Source organism: Oncorhynchus keta, chromosome 26, assembly GCF_023373465.1.
Source record: "Oncorhynchus keta strain PuntledgeMale-10-30-2019 chromosome 26, Oket_V2, whole genome shotgun sequence".
NCBI classification, from domain to species: domain Eukaryota; kingdom Metazoa; phylum Chordata; class Actinopteri; order Salmoniformes; family Salmonidae; genus Oncorhynchus; species Oncorhynchus keta.
In genome coordinates, this window is record NC_068446.1 from 46,045,817 (window position 1) to 46,069,062 (window position 23,246).

A 23,246-nucleotide genomic window follows, 5' to 3' on the forward strand; every position below is an offset into this window, starting at 1 on the left:
ACAGAACACAGAACACAGGGTTACCACCTAACCCAGTCTGCCATACACAGAACACAGAACACAGGGTTACCACCTAACCCAGTCTGCCATACACAGAACACAGAACACAGGGTTACCACCTAACCCAGTCTGCCAAACACAGAACACAGGGTTACCACCTAACCCAGAACACAGGGTTACCACCTAACCCAGTCTGCCATACACAGAACACAGAACACAGGGTTACCACCTAACCCAGTCTGCCATACACAGAACACAGGGTTACCACCTAACCCAGAACACAGGGTTACCACCTAACCCAGTCTACCATACTCAGAACACAGGGTTACCACCTAACCCAGTCTGCCAAACACAGAACACAGGGTTACCACCTAACCCAGTCTGCCATACACAGAACAAAGGGTTACAACCTAACGCAGTCTGCCAAACACAGAACACAGGGTTACCACCTAACCCAGTCTGCCAAACACAGAACACAGAACACAGGGTTACCACCTAACCCAGTCTGCCATACACAGAACACAGGGTTACCACCTAACCCAGAACACAGGGTTACCACCTAACCCAGTCTACCATACACAGAACACAGGGTTACCACCTAACCCAGTCTGCCAAACACAGAACACAGAACACAGGGTTACCACCTAACCCAGTCTGCCATACACAGAACACAGGGTTACCACCTAACCCAGAACACAGGGTTACCACCTAACCCAGTCTACCATACACAGAACACAGGGTTACCACCTAACCCAGTCTACCATACACAGAACACAGGGTTACCATCTAACCCAGTCTGCCATACACAGAACACAGGGTTACCACCTAACCCAGTCTACCATACACAGAACACAGGGTTACCACCTAACCCAGTCTGCCATACACAGAACACAGGGTTACCACCTAACCCAGTCTGCCATACACAGAACACAGGGTTACCACCTAACCCAGTCTGCCAAACACAGAACACAGGGTTACCATCTAACCCAGTCTGCCATACACAGAACACAGGGTTACCACCTAACCCAGTCTGCCATACACAGAACACAGGGTTACCATCTAACCCAGTCTGCCATACACAGAACACAGGGTTACCATCTAACCCAGTCTGCCATACACAGAACACAGGGTTACCACCTAACCCAGTCTGCCATACACAGAACACAGGGTTACCACCTAACCCAGTCTGCCATACACAGAACACAGGGTTACCATCTAACCCAGTCTACCATACACAGAACACAGGGTTACCACCTAACCCAGTCTGCCAAACACAGAACACGGGGTTACAACCTAACGCAGTCTACCATACACAGAACACAGGGTTACCACCTAACCCAGTCTGCCAAACACAGAACACAGAACACAGGGTTACCATCTAACCCAGTCTGCCATACACAGAACACAGGGTTACCATCTAACCCAGTCTGCCATACACAGAACACAGGGTTACCATCTAACCCAGTCTACCATACACAGAACACAGGGTTACCACCTAACCCAGTCTACCATACACAGAACACAGGGTTACCATCTAACCCAGTCTGCCATACACAGAACACAGGGTTACCACCTAACCCAGTCTGCCATACACAGAACACAGAACACAGGGTTACCACCTAACCCAGTCTGCCATACACAGAACACAGGGTTACCACCTAACCCAGTCTGCCATACACAGAACACAGAACACAGGGTTACCACCTAACCCAGTCTGCCAAACACAGAACACAGGGTTACCACCTAACCCAGAACACAGGGTTACCACCTAACCCAGTCTGCCATACACAGAACACAGAACACAGGGTTACCACCTAACCCAGTCTGCCAAACACAGAACACAGGGTTACCACCTAACCCAGTCTGCCATACACAGAACACAGGGTTACCATCTAACCCAGTCTGCCATACACAGAACACAGGGTTACCATCTAACCCAGTCTGCCATACACAGAACACAGGGTTACCATCTAACCCAGTCTACCATACACAGAACACAGGGTTACCACCTAACCCAGTCTACCATACACAGAACACAGGGTTACCATCTAACCCAGTCTGCCATACACAGAACACAGGGTTACCACCTAACCCAGTCTGCCATACACAGAACACAGAACACAGGGTTACCACCTAACCCAGTCTGCCATACACAGAACACAGAACACAGGGTTACCACCTAACCCAGTCTGCCATACACAGAACACAGAACACAGGGTTACCACCTAACCCAGTCTGCCAAACACAGAACACAGGGTTACCACCTAACCCAGAACACAGGGTTACCACCTAACCCAGTCTGCCATACACAGAACACAGAACACAGGGTTACCACCTAACCCAGTCTGCCATACACAGAACACAGGGTTACCACCTAACCCAGTCTGCCATACACAGAACACAGGGTTACCATCTAACCCAGTCTGCCATACACAGAACACAGGGTTACCATCTAACCCAGTCTACCATACACAGAACACAGGGTTACCACCTAACCCAGTCTACCATACACAGAACACAGGGTTACCATCTAACCCAGTCTGCCATACACAGAACACAGGGTTACCACCTAACCCAGTCTGCCATACACAGAACACAGAACACAGGGTTACCACCTAACCCAGTCTGCCATACACAGAACACAGAACACAGGGTTACCACCTAACCCAGTCTGCCATACACAGAACACAGGGTTACCACCTAACCCAGAACACAGGGTTACCACCTAACCCAGTCTACCATACACAGAACACAGGGTTACCACCTAACCCAGTCTACCATACACAGAACACAGGGTTACCATCTAACCCAGTCTGCCAAACACAGAACACAGAACACAGGGTTACCACCTAACCCAGAACACAGGGTTACCACCTAACCCAGAACACAGGGTTACCACCTAACCCAGAACACAGGGTTACCACCTAACCCAGTCTGCCAAACACAGAACACGGGGTTACAACCTAACGCAGTCTACCATACACAGAACACAGGGTTACCACCTAACCCAGAACACAGGGTTACCACCTAACCCAGAACACAGGGTTACCACCTAACCCAGAACACAGGGTTACCACCTAACCCAGTCTGCCAAACACAGAACACGGGGTTACAACCTAACGCAGTCTACCATACACAGAACACGGGGTTACAACCTAACGCAGTCTACCATACACAGAACACGGGGTTACAACCTAACGCAGTCTACCATACACAGAACACAGGGTTACCACCTAACCCAGTCTACCATACACAGAACACAGGGTTACCACCTAACCCAGAACACAGGGTTACCACCTAACCCAGTCTACCATACACAGAACACAGGGTTACCACCTAACCCAGTCTACCATACACAGAACACAGGGTTACCACCTAACCCAGTCTACCATACACAGAACACAGGGTTACCACCTAACCCAGTCTACCATACACAGAACACAGAACACAGGGTTACCACCTAACCCAGTCTACCATACACAGAACACAGGGTTACCACCTAACCCAGTCTACCATACACAGAACACAGGGTTACCACCTAACCCAGTCTGCCAAACACAGAACACAGAACACAGGGTTACCATCTAACCCAGTCTGCCAAACACAGAACACAGGGTTACCACCTAACCCAGTCTGCCATACACAGAACACAGGGTTACCACCTAACCCAGTCTGCCAAACACAGAACACAGGGTTACCACCTAACCCAGTCTACCAAACACAGAACACAGGGTTACCACCTATAACCCAGTCTACCAAACACAGAACACAGGGTTACCACCTAACCCAGTCTACCAAACACAGAACACAGGGTTACCACCTAACCCAGAACACAGAACACAGGGTTACCACCTAACCCAGTCTACCAAACACAGAACACAGGGTTACCACCTAACCCAGTCTACCAAACACAGAACACAGGGTTACCACCTAACCCAGTCTGCCATACACAGAACACAGGGTTACCATCTAACCCAGTCTGCCAAACACAGAACACAGGGTTACCATCTAACCCAGTCTGCCAAACACAGAACACAGGGTTACCATCTAACCCAGTCTGCCAAACACAGAACACAGGGTTACCACCTAACCCAGAACACAGGGTTACCACCTAACCCAGTCTGCCATACACAGAACACAGGGTTACCATCTAACCCAGTCTACCAAACACAGAACACAGGGTTACCACCTAACCCAGTCTGCCAAACACAGAACACAGGGTTACCACCTAACCCAGTCTGCCATACACAGAACACAGGGTTACCATCTAACCCAGTCTGCCAAACACAGAACACAGGGTTACCACCTAACCCAGAACACAGGGTTACCACCTAACCCAGTCTGCCATACACAGAACACAGGGTTACCACCTAACCCAGTCTACCAAACACAGAACACAGGGTTACCACCTAACCCAGTCTGCCATACACAGAACACAGGGTTACCATCTAACCCAGTCTGCCAAACACAGAACACAGGGTTACCATCTAACCCAGTCTGCCAAACACAGAACACAGGGTTACCACCTAACCCAGTCTGCCATACACAGAACACAGGGTTACCATCTAACCCAGTCTGCCAAACACAGAACACAGGGTTACCATCTAACCCAGTCTGCCAAACACAGAACACAGGGTTACCATCTAACCCAGTCTGCCAAACACAGAACACAGGGTTACCACCTAACCCAGAACACAGAACACAGGGTTACCACCTAACCCAGTCTGCCAAACACAGAACACAGGGTTACCATCTAACCCAGTCTGCCAAACACAGAACACAGGGTTACCATCTAACCCAGTCTGCCAAACACAGAACACAGGGTTACCACCTAACCCAGAACACAGAACACAGGGTTACCACCTAACCCAGAACACAGAACACAGGGTTACCATCTAACCCAGTCTGCCATACACAGAACACAGGGTTACCATCTAACCCAGTCTGCCATACACAGAACACAGGGTTACCACCTAACCCAGAACACAGGGTTACCACCTAACCCAGTCTACCATACACAGAACACAGGGTTACCACCTAACCCAGTCTACCATACACAGAACACAGGGTTACCACCTAACCCAGAACACAGGGTTACCACCTAACCCAGTCTGCCATACACAGAACACAGGGTTACCATCTAACCCAGTCTGCCATACACAGAACACAGGGTTACCATCTAACCCAGTCTGCCATACACAGAACACAGGGTTACCACCTAACCCAGTCTGCCATACACAGAACACAGGGTTACCATCTAACCCAGTCTACCATACACAGAACACAGGGTTACCACCTAACCCAGTCTGCCATACACAGAACACAGGGTTACCATCTAACCCAGTCTGCCAAACACAGAACACAGGGTTACCACCTAACCCAGAACACAGAACACAGGGTTACCACCTAACCCAGAACACAGAACACAGGGTTACCATCTAACCCAGTCTGCCATACACAGAACACAGGGTTACCATCTAACCCAGTCTGCCATACACAGAACACAGGGTTACCACCTAACCCAGAACACAGGGTTACCACCTAACCCAGTCTACCATACACAGAACACAGGGTTACCACCTAACCCAGTCTACCATACACAGAACACAGGGTTACCACCTAACCCAGAACACAGGGTTACCACCTAACCCAGTCTGCCATACACAGAACACAGGGTTACCATCTAACCCAGTCTGCCATACACAGAACACAGGGTTACCATCTAACCCAGTCTGCCATACACAGAACACAGGGTTACCACCTAACCCAGAACACAGGGTTACCACCTAACCCAGTCTGCCAAACACAGAACACGGGGTTACAACCTAACGCAGTCTACCATACACAGAACACAGGGTTACCATCTAACCCAGTCTGCCATACACAGAACACAGAACACAGGAAATAAAACCAGACAAAGACACAGCATCGTGATACTGTGCAGAGGAGGGTCTGTCTGACCTGCCAGTGCAGAGAGAGAGAGAATCCTCCGATGGATCGAGGTAATTCAATGAAATGATTGGCTTCCTGCTAATTAACAACAATGGGGTTCAACTAGCTAATTATCTTCTCCGATAACACACACACCCGGAGAGCCCATAAAACATTCCATCTGTTTGTAATTAGCTCTAATAATCATTTGAGACAATAGTTTATTGAGGGTTGACACAGCACACGCCTGATCGCAATTGAAACTCATAGGTCTTCTGTGTGTTGCCTTTCCTCGTTCAGACGAATAAAATAAAACAAGAGGCCATCTAAAAGACCCACGACGGAAACCGTAGAAACAAGATTCCTGTAGTTCATTACCTGTAAATTATCTGGGGGGGGGAGAGAGAGAAAAAACACATCCCCTGTGTCTCATTGAAATATAGTCTCTCCTAACGGTTAATGGCCTATTCATTAGCTTTAACTCCAAATTCCTAAATGAAATGGCAATAGAGGTGAGAGTTCTGTCCAGTTCCCTCCCTCTCCGCCGTTCAGAATCTCACGTCTCCTCGTGGTTTTCCTGCAGAGACCACAGACCCATTTCAAGCTGTACCCATACCAGTACCAGAACCAGTCAGGTGTAGCTGTAGACAGAGCTGTCCGCAGACACCTGTACAGAGACACCTGTGTGAGGGAGACCTACCTAATGATGGGATGTGTCTGTGTGAGGGAGACCTACCTAATGATGGGATGTGTCTGTGTGAGGGAGACCTACCTAATGATGGGATGTGTCTGTGTGAGGGAGACCTACCTAATGATGGGATGTGTCTGTGTGAGGGAGACCTACCTAATGATGGGATGTGTCTGTGTGAGGGAGACCTACCTAATGATGGGATGTGTCTGTGTGAGGGAGACCTACCTACCTAATGATGAGATGTGTCTGTGTGAGGGAGACCTACCTACCTAATGATGAGACGTGTCTGTGTGAGGGAGACCTACCTAATGATGGGACGTGTCTGTGTGAGGGAGACCTACCTAATGATGGGACGTGTCTGTGTGAGGGAGACCTACCTAATGATGGGACGTGTCTGTGTGAGGGAGACCTACCTAATGATGGGACGTGTCTGTGTGAGGGAGACCTACCTACCTAATGATGGGACGTGTCTGTGTGAGGGAGACCTACCTAATGATGGGACGTGTCTGTGTGAGGGAGACCTACCTAATGATGGGACGTGTCTGTGTGAGGGAGACCTACCTAATGATGGACGTGTCTGTGTGAGGAGACCTACCTAATGATGGTATGTGTCTGTGTGAGGAGACCTACCTAATGATGGGACGTGTCTGTGTGAGGAGACCTACCTAATGATGGGACGTGTCTGTGTGAGGGAGACCTACCTAATGATGGGACGTGTCTGTGTGAGGGAGACCTACCTAATGATGGGACGTGTCTGTGTGAGGGAGACCTACCTAATGATGGGACGTGTCTGTGTGAGGGAGACCTACCTAATGATGAGATGTGTCTGTGTGAGGGAGACCTACCTAATGATGGGACGTGTCTGTGTGAGGGAGACCTACCTAATGATGGGACGTGTCTGTGTGAGGGAGACCTACCTAATGATGGGACGTGTCTGTGTGAGGGAGACCTACCTAATGATGGGACGTGTCTGTGTGAGGGAGACCTACCTAATGATGGGACGTGTCTGTGTGAGGGAGACCTACCTAATGATGGGACGTGTCTGTGTGAGGGAGACCTATCTAATGATGGTACGTGTCTGTGTGAGGGAGACCTACCTAATGATGGGACGTGTCTGTGTGAGGAGACCTACCTAATGATGGGACGTGTCTGTGTGAGGGAGACCTACCTAATGATGGGACGTGTCTGTGTGAGGGAGACCTACCTAATGATGGGACGTGTCTGTGTGAGGAGACCTACCTAATGATGGGACGTGTCTGTGTGAGGGAGACCTACCTACCTAATGATGAGACGTGTCTGTGTGAGGGAGACCTACCTACCTAATGATGAGACGTGTCTGTGTGAGGGAGACCTACCTAATGATGGGACGTGTCTGTGTGAGGGAGACCCACCTAATGATGGGACGTGTCTGTGTGAGGGAGACCTACCTAATGATGGGACGTGTCTGTGTGAGGGAGACCTACCTAATGATGGGACGTGTCTGTGTGAGGGAGACCTACCTACCTAATGATGGGACGTGTCTGTGTGAGGGAGACCTACCTAATGATGGGACGTGTCTGTGTGAGGGAGACCTACCTAATGATGGGACGTGTCTGTGTGAGGGAGACCTACCTAATGATGGACGTGTCTGTGTGAGGGAGACCTACCTAATGATGGTATGTGTCTGTGTGAGGGAGACCTACCTAATGATGGGACGTGTCTGTGTGAGGGAGACCTACCTAATGATGGGACGTGTCTGTGTGAGGGAGACCTACCTAATGATGGGACGTGTCTGTGTGAGGGAGACCTACCTAATGATGGGACGTGTCTGTGTGAGGGAGACCTACCTAATGATGGGACGTGTCTATGTGAGGGAGACCTACCTAATGATGAGATGTGTCTGTGTGAGGGAGACCTACCTAATGATGGGACGTGTCTGTGTGAGGGAGACCTACCTAATGATGGGACGTGTCTGTGTGAGGGAGACCTACCTAATGATGGGACGTGTCTGTGTGAGGGAGACCTACCTAATGATGGGACGTGTCTGTGTGAGGGAGACCTACCTAATGATGGGACGTGTCTGTGTGAGGGAGACCTATCTAATGATGGTACGTGTCTGTGTGAGGGAGACCTACCTAATGATGGGACGTGTCTGTGTGAGGGAGACCTACCTAATGATGGGACGTGTCTGTGTGAGGGAGACCTACCTAATGATGGGACGTGTCTGTGTGAGGGAGACCTACCTAATGATGGGACGTGTCTGTGTGAGGGAGACCTACCTAATGATGGGACGTGTCTGTGTGAGGGAGACCTACCTAATGATGGGACGTGTCTGTGTGAGGGAGACCTACCTAATGATGGGACGTGTCTGTGTGAGGGAGACCTACCTAATGATGGGACGTGTATGATGGTCCTTCTGGAAGCCTGGATGTGTTTCCAGTTGGCTGACAGATACTGTAGGAGGACAAGAGGAACATAGATCGGTGATGCAACCGTCCTGGACACACACACACCACACACACACACACACACACACACACACACACACACACACACACACACACACACACACACACACACACACACACAGGCTGAGTACATGAAGATGTTACAACCAAGACGACAGGTGTCATGACTGACCTGAGAATCCAAATAGGTCAGATCTATTGAATAACTTCAATCAGACCCCATGTTTTCCCGTAGAGGGGGAAGGAAATGACTAGTGGAGATTAACAACCTACGTCCTGTTGTGATCAATCGTGTTCTCCAGGCCCGTGCTCTCCAGGCCCGTGCTCTCTAAATTCACCAAAGGAATGTGCTTTGTCTCAACAGACCTTTTTGCCCACTGAAACTCTTAACACGTTTCAAAACGCAAAACACTGGAGCAATATTTCTAACGTGGAACGCGGGGAATGGTCAGAGGCGATCATTTTGTTTGTTATTTTGTGATGTCATTAAAAATGTCATGAAGGAAATACTGTAAAGTATACCTATTATATGGATGGTGGTTTCCATACTATGGGTTTGTGCATGTAATATGGAAAACGATTAAAACATTTTTTTGTTAAAAGTGGGATATGATTTATAGAAGAGAATTGTTTTCCATAACTTTCGCACAGTGAGTAATCACCGCCCCCAGAGTGAGATCAGGAAGCGTGCATGCCTGCCGGAACCGCCCCTTTCGTGGGTTAAGCAGTGATCACATTAGATCAGAAAATCGTGAAGCTGTGCGTTTAAAATCGTTTGAACTTTGAACCTCAACACGAAGGTGGAGATGATAACCTCACCTCCCGGACAATCACTGGTACGGCTGATTAGCTGTCCTAAGTAAAGTATCTTCGAAAGCAAATTTAAGTAGGACCACCCTGTTACTCTGCTCAAACCATTGTATTACGATACTCTCATCATCCCATTGGGGAAACATCGATATGGTTGGCTAGCCTATCTTCAAAGAAGCATCTTCAAGAGCGAATGGAAGAAAAATGAACTCTGTAGTTCTGTTCAGGACGACACGATATCACCGGATACTGAACAACTATGAACAAGGACAACAGTAGAAGAGTTGTTGGAACCATTTCAGACAATCAGAGCCTTACAAGTGTGCCGGGAAAAGGCTGCCCCATTCACTGAGAGATGCCCAGCGAACCCGGGCATTTCACGTAAACACATATATGATTTCTTGCTCAAAGCGGGCGGAGGATCGTGTGCACAGTTAATGGTCATTGTAGGTGAGAGTAGTTTCTGAATGTGGCAATGTTAAGTGTCTCTGTCCCTCTCTCTCTCTCTCTCTCTTCTTTAACGAGTGTCCATTTTGTTGTCATTCCGCTAGGGATCTGTTTTCAACGGATTAAGTCTCAAGTCGATAACCGATTCAGAGTGTGTGTGTTTAGCCTGTGTTCCCATTTACTTGCGAAAGTATTCACCCCCTTGGTATTTTTCCTATTTTGTTTTCTTACAACCTGAAATTAAAATAGATTTTTGGGGGAGGGGTTTCATTTCATTTACACAACATGCCACTTTGAAGATGGGGGGTTTCATTTCATTTACACAACATGCCTACCACTTTGAAGATGGGGGGTTTCATTTCATTTACACAACATGCCTACCACTTTGAAGATGGGGGGTTTCATTTCATTTACACAACATGCCTACCACTTTGAAGATGGGGGGTTTCATTTCATTTACACAACATGCCTACCACTTTGAAGATGGGGGGTTTCATTTCATTTACACAACATGCCTACCACTTTGAAGATGGGGGGTTTCATTTCATTTACACAACATGCCTACCACTTTGAAGATGGGGGGTTTCATTTCATTTACACAACATGCCTACCACTTTGAAGATGGGGGGTTTCATTTCATTTACACAACATGCCTACCACTTTGAAGATGGGGGGTTTCATTTCATTTACACAACATGCCACTTTGAAGATGGGGGGTTTCATTTCATTTACACAACATGCCTACCACTTTGAAGATGGGGGGTTTCATTTCATTTACACAACATGCCACTTTGAAGATGGGGGGTTTCATTTCATTTACACAACATGCCTACCACTTTGAAGATGGGGGGTTTCATTTCATTTACACAACATGCCACTTTGAAGATGGGGGGTTTCATTTCATTTACACAACATGCCTACCACTTTGAAGATGGGGGGTTTCATTTCATTTACACAACATGCCACTTTGAAGATGGGGGGTTTCATTTCATTTACACAACATGCCTACCACTTTGAAGATCGGGGTTTCATTTCATTTACACAACATGCCACTTTGAAGATGGGGGGTTTCATTTCATTTACACAACATGCCTACCACTTTGAAGATGGGGGGTTTCATTTCATTTACACAACATGCCACTTTGAAGATGGGGGGTTTCATTTCATTTACACAACATGCCTACCACTTTGAAGATGGGGGGTTTCATTTCATTTACACAACATGCCTGCCACTTTGAAGTTGGGGGGTTTCATTTCATTTACACAACATGCCACTTTGAAGATGGGGGTTTCATTTCATTTACACAACATGCCTACCACTTTGAAGATGGGGGGTTCATTTCATTTACACAACATGCCTACCACTTTGAAGATGGGGGGTTTCATTTCATTTACACAACATGCCTACCACTTTGAAGATGGGGGTTTCATTTCATTTACACAACATGCCTACCACTTTGAAGATGGGGGGTTTCATTTCATTTACACAACATGCCTACCACTTTGAAGATGGGGGGTTTCATTTCATTTACACAACATGCCTACCACTTTGAAGATGGGGGGTTTCATTTCATTTACACAACATGCCACTTTGAAGATGGGGGGTTTCATTTCATTTACACAACATGCCTACCACTTTGAAGATGGGGGGTTTCATTTCATTTACACAACATGCCTACCACTTTGAAGATGGGGGGTTTCATTTCATTTACACAACATGCCTACCACTTTGAAGATGGGGGGTTTCATTTCATTTACACAACATGCCTACCACTTTGAAGATGGGGGGTTTCATTTCATTTACACAACATGCCACTTTGAAGATGGGGGGTTTCATTTCATTTACACAACATGCCTACCACTTTGAAGATGGGGGGTTTCATTTCATTTACACAACATGCCTACCACTTTGAAGATGGGGGGTTTCATTTCATTTACACAACATGCCTACCACTTTGAAGATGGGGGGTTTCATTTCATTTACACAACATGCCACTTTGAAGATGGGGGTTTCATTTCATTTACACAACATGCCTACCACTTTGAAGATGGGGGGTTTCATTTCATTTACACAACATGCCTACCACTTTGAAGATGGGGGGTTTCATTTCATTTACACAACATGCCTACCACTTTGAAGATGGGGGTTTCATTTAATTTACACAACATGCCTGCCACTTTGAAGATGGGGGTTTCATTTCATTTACACAACATGCCTACCACTTTGAAGATGGGGGGTTTCATTTCATTTACACAACATGCCACTTTGAAGATGGGGGGTTTCATTTCATTTACACAACATGCCTACCACTTTGAAGATGGGGGGTTTCATTTCATTTACACAACATGCCTACCACTTTGAAGATGGGGGTTTCATTTCATTTACACAACATGCCTACCACTTTGAAGATGGGGGGTTTCATTTCATTTACACAACATGCCTACCACTTTGAAGATGGGGAGTTTCATTTCATTTACACAACATGCCACTTTGAAGATGGGGGGTTTCATTTCATTTACACAACATGCCTACCACTTTGAAGATGGGGGGTTTCATTTCATTTACACAACATGCCTACCACTTTGAAGATGGGGGGTTTCATTTCATTTACACAACATGCCTACCACTTTGAAGATGGGGGGTTTCATTTCATTTACACAACATGCCACTTTGAAGATGGGGGGTTTCATTTCATTTACACAACATGCCTACCACTTTGAAGATGGGGGGTTTCATTTCATTTACACAACATGCCTACCACTTTGAAGATGGGGGGTTTCATTTCATTTACACAACATGCCTACCACTTTGAAGATGGGGGGTTTCATTTAATTTACACAACATGCCTGCCACTTTGAAGATGGGGGGTTTCATTTCATTTACACAACATGCCTACCACTTTGAAGATGGGGGGTTTCATTTCATTTACACAACATGCCTACCACTTTGAAGATGGGGGGTTTCATTTAATTTACACAACATGCCTACCACTTTGAAGATGGGGGGTTTAATTTCATTTACACAACATGCCACTTTGAAGATGGGGGGTTTCATTTCATTTACACAACATGCCACTTTGAAGATGCAAAATATTTTTTATTGTGAAACAAACAAGAAGTAATACAATACTTTGTAGAGCCACGTTTTGCAGCAATTACAGCTGCAAGTCTCCTGGGGGTATGTCTCTGTAAGCTTGGCACATCTAGCCACTGGGATGTTTGCCCATTCTTCAAGGCAAAACTGCTCCAGCTCCTTCAAGTTGGATGGGTTCCCGCTGGTATACAGCAATCTAAGTCATACCACAGATTCTCAATAGGATTGAGGTCTGGGCTTTGAGTAGGCCATTCCAAGACATTTACATGTTTCCCCTTATACCACTCGAATGTTGCTTTAGCAGTATGCTTAGGGTCATTGTCCTGCTGGAAGGTGAACCTCTGTCCCAGTCTCAAATCTCTGGAAGACTGAAACAGGTTTCCTTCAAGAATTTCCCTGTATTTATCACCATCCATCATCCCTTCAATTCTGACCAGTTTCCCAGTCTCTGCTGATGAAAAACATCCCCACAGCATGATGCTGCCACCACCATGCTTCACTGTGAGGATGGTGTTCTCGGGGTGATGAGAGGAGTTGGGTTTGCGCCAGACATCTAATTTCCGTTGATGGCCAAAAAATTGTAGTCTCATCTGACCAGAGTACCTTCTTCCATATGTTTGGGGAGTCTCCCATATGCCTTTTGGCGAACACCAAACGTGTTTGCTTATTTTTTTCTTTAAGCAATGGCTTTTTTTTCTGGCCACTCTTCCATAAAGCCCAGCTCTGTGGAGTGTACGGCTTAAAGTGGTCCCATGGACAGATACTCCAATCTCCGTTGTGGAGTTTTGCAGCTCCTTCAGCGTTATCTTTGGTCTCTTTGTTTCCTCTCTGATTAATGCTCTCCTTGCCTGGTCCGTGAGTTTTGGTGGACGGCCCTCTCGTCAGGTTCGTTGTGGTGCCATATTCTTTGAATTTTTTAACAATGGATTTAATTGGTGCTCTGTGAGATGTTAAAAATGTCAGATATTTTTTTATAACCCAACCCTGATCTGTACTTCTCCACAACTTTGTCCCTGACCTGTTTGGAGAGCTCCTTGGTCTTCATGGTGCCTCTTGCTTGGTGGTGCCCCTTGCTTAGTGGTATTACAGACTCTGGGGCCTTTCAGAACAGATATATATATATATACTGAGATCATGTGACAGATCATGTGACAGATCATGTGACAGATCATGTGACACTTAAATAAAGTCCACCAGATCTTATGGTTTGCACGCACCAAGTCATGTTTTTCATTTCACTTCATCAATTTGGACTATTTCGTGTATGTCCATTACATGAAATCCAAATAAAAATCCATTTAAATTACAGGTTGAAATGCAACAAAAAAGGAAAAAACGCCAAGGAGGATGAATATTTTTGCAAAGGCACTGTAATTAGGTAGTAAATAGATAATTAAACCAATTTGTGTAGTAATGAAGGCTGGGGTTTTTGCAGATACAAGGAGGTTACAACTGTTCAGAATGATGATATGATACGAGGTTATGATAAATAAATTGACTGTTTACAGATGTGATAGGTAAAGACCTTTTAGGGTTTAATTAGGGACCTCTTTAAAGAACCGCTCCCGTGGTGCCCCAGATCCTAATGAGTTCATTGTTACATGATTCATTTAAATCGGGTAACAATTAAACATACTTAGTTAATTAGATAAATAACAGTCTTCAGATTAATGTAAAAGTCAAGTCACGACACAGAGACGGACTGACAGGAGAGATGGATATGATGCACTGACACAGACAGAGACACATTCAGAGACACAGACAGAGACACAGACACATTCAGAGACACAGACACATTCAGAGACAGAGACAGGGACAGAGACACAGACAGAGACACAGACACAGACACATTCAGAGACAGAGACAGGGACAGAGACACAGACACATTCAGAGACAGAGACAGAGACACAGACACATTCAGAGACACAGACAGAGACACAGACACATTCAGAGACACAGACAGAGACACAGACACATACAGGGACAGAGACACAGACACATTCAGAGACAGAGACAGAGACACAGACACATTCAGAGACACAGACAGAGACACAGACACATTCAGAGACAGAGACATGGACAGAGACACAGACACATTCAGAGACAGAGACAGAAACACAGACATATTCAGAGACACAGACACATTCAGAGACACAGACAGAAACACAGACATATTCAGAGACACAGACAGAAACACAGACACATTCAGAGACACAGACACAGACAGAGACAGAGACACAGACAGAGACAGAGACACAGACAGAAACACAGACATATTCAGAGACACAGACACATTCAGAGACACAGACAGAAACACAGACATATTCAGAGACACAGACAGAAACACAGACACATTCAGAGACACAGACACAGACAGAGACAGAGACACAGACAGAGACAGAGACACAGACACATTCAGAGACACAGACACAGACAGAGACAGAGACACAGACAGAGACAGAGACACAGACAGAAACACAGACATATTCAGAGACAGAGATAGAGACACAGACAGAGACACCAACACATTCAGAGACACAGACAGAGTCACAGACACAGATACAGACAGAGACACAGGCACATACAGAGATACAAATACAAACAGACAGAGACACAGACAGTCACAGACAGTCACAGACAGTCACAGACAGACAGTCACAGACAGACAGTCACAGACAGACACAGGCACAGACAGACAGAGACACAGACAGTCACAGACAGTCACAGACAGTCACAGACAGACAGGCACAGACAGACAGAGACACAGACAGAGACACAGAGATACAGACAGAGATACAGACACAGACAGAGACACAGACAGAGACAGAGCATCTGAAGTTACATAGTGCTGTTATATCAAAACAGACGTTTAACTGAGATGTCAGACTATCAAGGGTACAGAGGATTCTCTGCTCAGTCAGAGGGGTAATATGACTGGGAGAGCATCTGGGTATGACAGACGGACGGACGGACAGACAGACCTGGCCCCTGATGCGGTAGTTATCCAGGTGTGTCCTCTTGCTCTCCTGCAGGCTCTTCCTGACGCGGCCCAGTTGAGCGTGCATCAGCCAGGAGATCGCGATGGTCCCTGCCGCCCACTTCCTCTGGCGGTGGCGCAGGTAGGCGTTGCGGGCCCAGTGGCGCCTCCAGCAGCTCTGGATCCGTATCGCGGCAGCCTCCGTGCCTCCCTCCCCCCGGTAGCGCTGCCCTGGTCGGTGCACCAGGTCCCAAACCTCCTCTCTGTTCTCTATCACCGAGAGGAGACGCTCCACCGAGCTACTGCCTCCTCCTCCTACGGCCCAGTCCAGATCCCCGCCCTGGAGAAGAACAGGGACAGTGATCCGTAATGGGAGAGCGCCAATGAAACCTTCTGCTGTGCGCAAACCTGAACGTTGTGAAAATTCAGGGCAAATTTACTGTGAACACTGAGGCTGTACCTGCTTTAAGTTACAGTTTTACTGTGAACACTGAGGCTGTACCCGCTTTAAGTTACAGTTTTACTGTGAACACTGAGGCTGTACCTGCTTTAAGTTACAGTTTTACTGTGAACACTGAGGCTGTATCTGCTTTAAGTTACAGTTTTACTGTGAACACTGAGGCTGTACCTGCTTTAAATTACAGTTTTACTGTGAACACTGAGGCTGTACCCACTAAGTTACAGTTTTACTGTGAACACTGAGGCTGTACCTGCTTTAAGTTACAGTTTTACTGTGAACACTGAGGCTCTACCTGCTTTAAGTTACAGTTTTACTGTGAACACTGAGGCTGTACCCACTAAGTTACAGTTTTACTGTGAACACTGAGGCTGTACCTGCTTTAAGTTACAGTTTTACTGTGAACACTGAGGCTCTACCTGCTTTAAGTTACAGTTTTACTGTGAACACTGAGGCTGTACCCACTAAGTTACAGTTTTACTGTGAACACTGAGGCTGTACCTGCTTTAAGTTACAGTTTTACTGTGAACACTGAGGCTGTACCTGCTTTAAGTTACAGTTTTACTGTGAACACTGAGGCTGTACCCGCTTTAAGTTACAGTTTTACTGTGAACACTGAGGCTGTACCTGCTTTAAGTTACAGTTTTACTGTGAACACTGAGGCTGTACCTGCTTTAAGTTACAGTTTTACTGTGAACACTGAGGCTCTACCTGCTTTAAGTTACAGTTTTACTGTGAACACTGAGGCTGTACCCACTAAGTTACAGTTTTACTGTGAACACTGAGGCTGTACCTGCTTTAAGTTACAGTTTTACTGTGAACACTGAGGCTGTACCTGCTTTAAGTTACAGTTTTACTGTGAACACTGAGGCTGTACCTGCTTTAAGTTACAGTTTTACTGTGAACACTGAGGCTGTACCCGCTTTAAGTTACAGTTTTACTGTGAACACTGAGGCTGTACCTGCTTTAAGTTACAGTTTTACTGTGAACACTGAGGCTGTACCTGCTTTAAGTTACAGTTTTACTGTGAACACTGAGGCTGTACCTGCTTTAAGTTACAGTTTTACTGTGAACACTGAGGCTGTACCCACTAAGTTACAGTTTTACTGTGAACACTGAGGCTGTACCTGCTTTAAGTTACAGTTTTACTGTGAACACTGAGGCTCTACCTGCTTTAAGTTACAGTTTTACTGTGAACACTGAGGCTGTACCCACTAAGTTACAGTTTTACTGTGAACACTGAGGCTGTACCTGCTTTAAATTACAGTTTTACTGTGAACACTGAGGCTGTACCTGCTTTAAGTTACAGTTTTACTGTGAACACTGAGGCTCTACCTGCTTTAAGTTACAGTTTTACTGTGAACACTGAGGCTCTACCTGCTTTAAGTTACAGTTTTACTGTGAACACTGAGGCTGTACCTGCTTTAAGTTACAGTTTTACTGTGAACACTGAGGCTCTACCTGCTTTAAGTTACAGTTTTACTGTGAACACTGAGGCTGTACCTGCTTTAAGTTACAGTTTTACTGTGAACACTGAGGCTCTACCTGCTTTAAGTTACAGTTTTACTGTGAACACTGAGGCTGTACCTGCTTTAAGTTACAGTTTTACTGTGAACACTGAGGCTGTAGCCGCTTTAAGTTACAGTTTTAACAGTGGTCAAGTAGGCTACTGTGGCTATTTGATCATAATGTACGGCCTACCAGAGTGGCCTACCATCAAAAACAATGGAGAAAAAAACATCCCATAATATTTTAACATGGAAATAGCTGTTCTATCATTCAACCTACAGTAGCAGCCGATGTGTGGTGCTCCATGTAGGCCTGCATTACATGAGAAGGGGCTTAATTAACTAGTGAAGAATAAGAACACGAGCAGCCCTGTGCTTCGATCTCAAAACAAGCCCGTCTACTCACCACAACGCAATACAATCCTCCTCCGATGTAGTCAGATTAGTTTATAAATTCACAGACTAGGTCTGGAGTAGTCAGATTGGTTTATAAATTCACAGACTAGGTCTGGAGTAGTCAGATTAGTTTATAAATTCACAGACTAAGTCTGGAGTAGTCAGATTAGTTTATAAATTCACAGACTAAGTCTGAAGTAGTCAGATTAGTTTATAAATTCACAGACTAGGTCTGGAGTAGTCAGATTAGTTTATAAATTCACAGACTAAGTCTGAAGTAGTCAGATTGGTTTATAAATTCACAGACTAAGTCTGAAGTAGTCAGATTGGTTTATAAATTCACAGACTAAGTCTGAAGTAGTCAGATTAGTTTATAAATTCACAGACTAAGTCTGAAGTAGTCAGATTGGTTTATAAATTCACAGACTAAGTCTGAAGTAGTCAGATTAGTTTATAAATTCACAGACTAAGTCTGAAGTAGTCAGATTGGTTTATAAATTCACAGACTAAGTCTGGAGTAGTCAGATTGGTTTATAAATTCACAGACTAGGTCTGAAGTAGTCAGATTGGTTTATAAATTCACAGACTAGGTCTGAAGTAGTCAGATTGGTTTATACATTCACAGACTAGGTCTGGAGTAGTCAGATTGGTTTATAAATTCAGACTAAGTCTGAAGTAGTCAGATTGGTTTATAAATTCAGACTAAGTCTGAAGTAGTCAGATTGGTTTATAAATTCACAGACTAGGTCTGGAGTAGTCAGATTGGTTTATAAATTCACAGACTAGGTCTGAAGTAGTCAGATTAGTTTATAAATTCACAGACTAAGTCTGAAGTAGTCAGATTGGTTTATAAATTCACAGACTAGGTCTGGAGTAGTCAGATTGGTTTATAAATTCACAGACTAAGTCTGAAGTAGTCAGATTGGTTTATAAATTCACAGACTAAGTCTGAAGTAGTCAGATTGGTTTATAAATTCACAGACTAGGTCTGGAGTAGTCAGATTGGTTTATAAATTCACAGACTAAGTCTGAAGTAGTCAGATTAGTTTATAAATTCACAGACTAAGTCTGAAGTAGTCAGATTGGTTTATAAATTCACAGACTAAGTCTGAAGTAGTCAGATTGGTTTATAAATTCACAGACTAAGTCTGAAGTAGTCAGATTGGTTTATAAATTCACAGACTAGGTCGGGAGTAGTCAGATTGGTTTATAAATTCACAGACTAAGTCTGAAGTAGTCAGATTGGTTTATAAATTCACAGACTAGGTCGGGAGTAGTCAGATTGGTTTACATTATGTTGATTTCATTCACAACTTCCACAGTAGAAGAAAACGTTGGAAACTCTGTAAAGGGGAAAACTAGTAAAGATGAGTGAAGTTCAATCTCACTGGACAGCTCACACACACACACACACACACACACACACACACACACACACACACACACACACACACACACACACACACACACACACACACACACACACACACACACACACACACACACACACACACACACACACACACACACACACACACACACACAGTCACCCCCACCCACGTCACACACAGTCACCCCCACCCACCTGTGCCAGCTGTACCAGCCTCTCTCCGTCGACCCTGGCCATGGGGACAGCATAGCGCCTCAGAAGACTCCCCAGCCCCGACAACAGCTCCACCAGCAGGCCCCAGCACAGACAGTAGTGCTGCTTGAAGCGGCAGAAGTCTGGGGCCATAGGGTTGATGTGGCCCTCCAGGATGGTGAAGGACAACTTACTGATGGATATGGAAGCCAGAGCAGGGAGACACTGGAGAGAGACAAAACACTACTGGATTATGGAAGAGAGAAGCAAACACCGGAACATCGGAACATCTGAACATCTGATCATCGGAACATCTGAACATCGGAACATCTGAACATCTGAACATCGGAACATCTGAACATCTGATCATCGGAACATCTGAACATCTGAAAATCGGAACATCTGAACATCGGAACATCTGAACATCTGAACATCGGAACATCTGAACATCTGAACATCTGAACATCTGAACATCGGAACATCGGAACATCTGAACATCTGAACATCGGAACATCTGAACATCTGAACATCGGAACATCGGAACATCTGAACATCTGAACATCGGAACATCTGATCATCGGAACATCTGAACATCGGAACATCTGAACATCTGAACATCGGAACATCGGAACATCGGAACATCTGAACATTGAAACAATGAAACATCTGACCTCCAGGGGAACCCCCATTGGTTTAGTTAGTCACTCTGACTCAGATATCATATTAACATGGCATGGCATTACAAAATGTGCAGAATTGCAGGAAATCAGCTTTAAAACATCAAAAAGTTATATCCACCCAATTGTGAAATGTGTAGAATTGCAGGAAACAATTATCTCTTCCCCACGGCAAAAATGTGTTGAATTGCAGAAAAATTGCTTTAAAACTGAACAATTTTCTCTATGCCCCATGACAAAATTGCAGATAATTAACTTTTTATTTTATTTTTATTCTCTCTCCACCATCAAGAGCGGGGCCACTAAAATGTTTTGCTGCGAGGTGGTAGCAAATCTCGCTTAGGTCTCTTAAAAGGACAGTTTCCTTACTCTGGTGACAAGTAGAATTTTGCAACCCTAGTCACAAGAGACGAGGTCCAAGCTAGTTACCTGGGGGTTGAGGGGTGAAACAGGAGGTACCAACCTGGGGGTTGAGGGGTGAGACAGGGGGTATCAACCTGGGGGTTGAGGGGTGAAACAGGAGGTACCAACCTGGGGGTTGAGGGGTGAGACAGGAGGTACCAACCTGAGGGTTGAGGGGTGAAACAGGAGGTACCAACCTGGGGGTTGAGGGGTGAGACAGGAGGTACCAACCTGGGGGTTGAGGGGTGAGACAGGAGGTACCAACCTGGGGGTTGAGGGGTGAGACAGGAGGTACCAACCTGGGGGTTGAGGGGTGAGACAGGGGGTATCAACCTGAGAGTTGAGGGGTGAAACAGGAGGTACCAACCTGGGGGTTGAGGGGTGAGACAGGGGTATCAACCTGGGGGTTGAGGGGTGAAACAGGAGGTACCAACCTGGGGGTTGAGGGGTGAGACAGGAGGTACCAACCTGGGGGTTGAGGGGTGAGACAGGAGGTACCAACCTGGGGGTTGAGGGGTGAGACAGGGGGTATCAACCTGGGGGTTGAGGGGTGAAACAGGAGGTACCAACCTGGGGGTTGAGGGGTGAGACAGGAGGTACCAACCTGGGGGTTGAGGGGTGAGACAGGAGGTACCAACCTGGGGGTTGAGGGGTGAGACAGGAGGTACCAACCTGGGGGTTGAGGGGTGAGACAGGAGGTACCAACCTGGGGGTTGAGGGGTGAGACAGGAGGTACCAACCTGAGGGTTGAGGGGTGAGACAGGAGGTACCAACCTGAGGGTTGAGGGGTGAGACAGGAGGTACCAACCTGAGGGTTGAGGGGTGAGACAGGAGGTACCAACCTGAGGGTTGAGGGGTGAGACAGGAGGTACCAACCTGGGGGTTGAGGGGTGAGACAGGAGATACCAACCTGAGGGTTGAGGGGTGAGACAGGAGGTACCAACCTGAGGGTTGAGGGGTGAGACAGGAGGTACCAACCTGAGGGGTGAGACAGGAGGTACCAACCTGAGGGGTGAGACAGGAGGTACCAACCTGAGGGTTGAGGGGTGAGACAGGAGGTACCAACCTGAGGGTTGAGGGGTGAGACAGGAGGTACCAACCTGAGGGTTGAGGGGTGAGACAGGAGGTACCAACCTGAGGGTTGAGGGGTGAGACAGGAGGTACCAACCTGAGGGTTGAGGGGTGAGACAGGAGGTACCAACCTGAGGGTTGAGGGGTGAGACAGGAGGTACCAACCTGAGGGTTGAGGGGTGAGACAGGAGGTACCAACCTGAGGGTTGAGGGGTGAGACAGGAGGTACCAACCTGGGGGTTGAGGGGTGAGACAGGAGATACCAACCTGAGGGTTGAGGGGTGAGACAGGAGGTACCAACCTGAGGGTTGAGGGGTGAGACAGGAGGTACCAACTTGAGGGTTGAGGGGTGAGACAGGAGGTACCAACCTGAGGGGTGAGACAGGAGGTACCAACCTGAGGGTTGAGGGGTGAGACAGGAGGTACCAACCTGAGGGTTGAGGGGTGAGACAGGAGGTACCAACCTGAGGGTTGAGGGGTGAGACAGGAGGTACCAACCTGAGGGTTGAGGGGTGAGACAGGAGGTACCAACCTGAGGGTTGAGGGGTGAGACAGGAGGTACCAACCTGAGGGTTGAAACAGGAGGTACCAACCTGAGGGTTGAGGGGTGAGACAGGAGGTACCAACCTGAGGGTTGAGGGGTGAGACAGGAGGTACCAACCTGAGGGTTGAGGGGTGAGACAGGAGGTACCAACCTGAGGGTTGAGGGGTGAGACAGGAGGTACCAACCTGAGGGTTGAGGGGTGAGACAGGAGG

The 23,246-nt window shown here is 46.6% G+C and overlaps 1 protein-coding gene and 1 long non-coding RNA gene across 51 annotated transcripts in view; both read right to left on the reverse strand.

Moving 5' to 3' along the window:
• iqch (IQ motif containing H) overlaps positions 1-23,246 on the reverse strand; it is a 109,344-nt gene that overhangs the window by 69,147 nt on the left and 16,951 nt on the right. Inside the window, exons 9-11 of the mRNA XM_052481086.1 lie at positions 20,344-20,565; positions 16,402-16,737; positions 8,989-9,055 (exon numbers count right to left, since the gene is read on the reverse strand). Coding sequence (XP_052337046.1) covers positions 8,989-9,055; positions 16,402-16,737; positions 20,344-20,565 — 625 coding nt within the window. The remainder of the gene's footprint in view (positions 1-8,988; positions 9,056-16,401; positions 16,738-20,343; positions 20,566-23,246) is intronic.
• Positions 16,833-18,512, reverse strand: LOC127912185 (uncharacterized). 50 transcript variants are annotated; one of them, XR_008081315.1, is made up of 7 exons: positions 18,316-18,490; positions 18,190-18,273; positions 18,024-18,105; positions 17,316-17,857; positions 17,150-17,231; positions 17,068-17,107; positions 16,839-16,941 (listed from the first exon to the last, which is right to left on the reverse strand). It is a non-coding gene; the product is annotated as an uncharacterized LOC127912185 (long non-coding RNA). The 50 variants fall into 50 exon arrangements; XR_008081312.1 differs by having other exon boundaries at positions 17,274-17,857; XR_008081313.1 differs by lacking the exon at positions 17,068-17,107 and having other exon boundaries at positions 16,833-16,941; positions 17,274-17,857.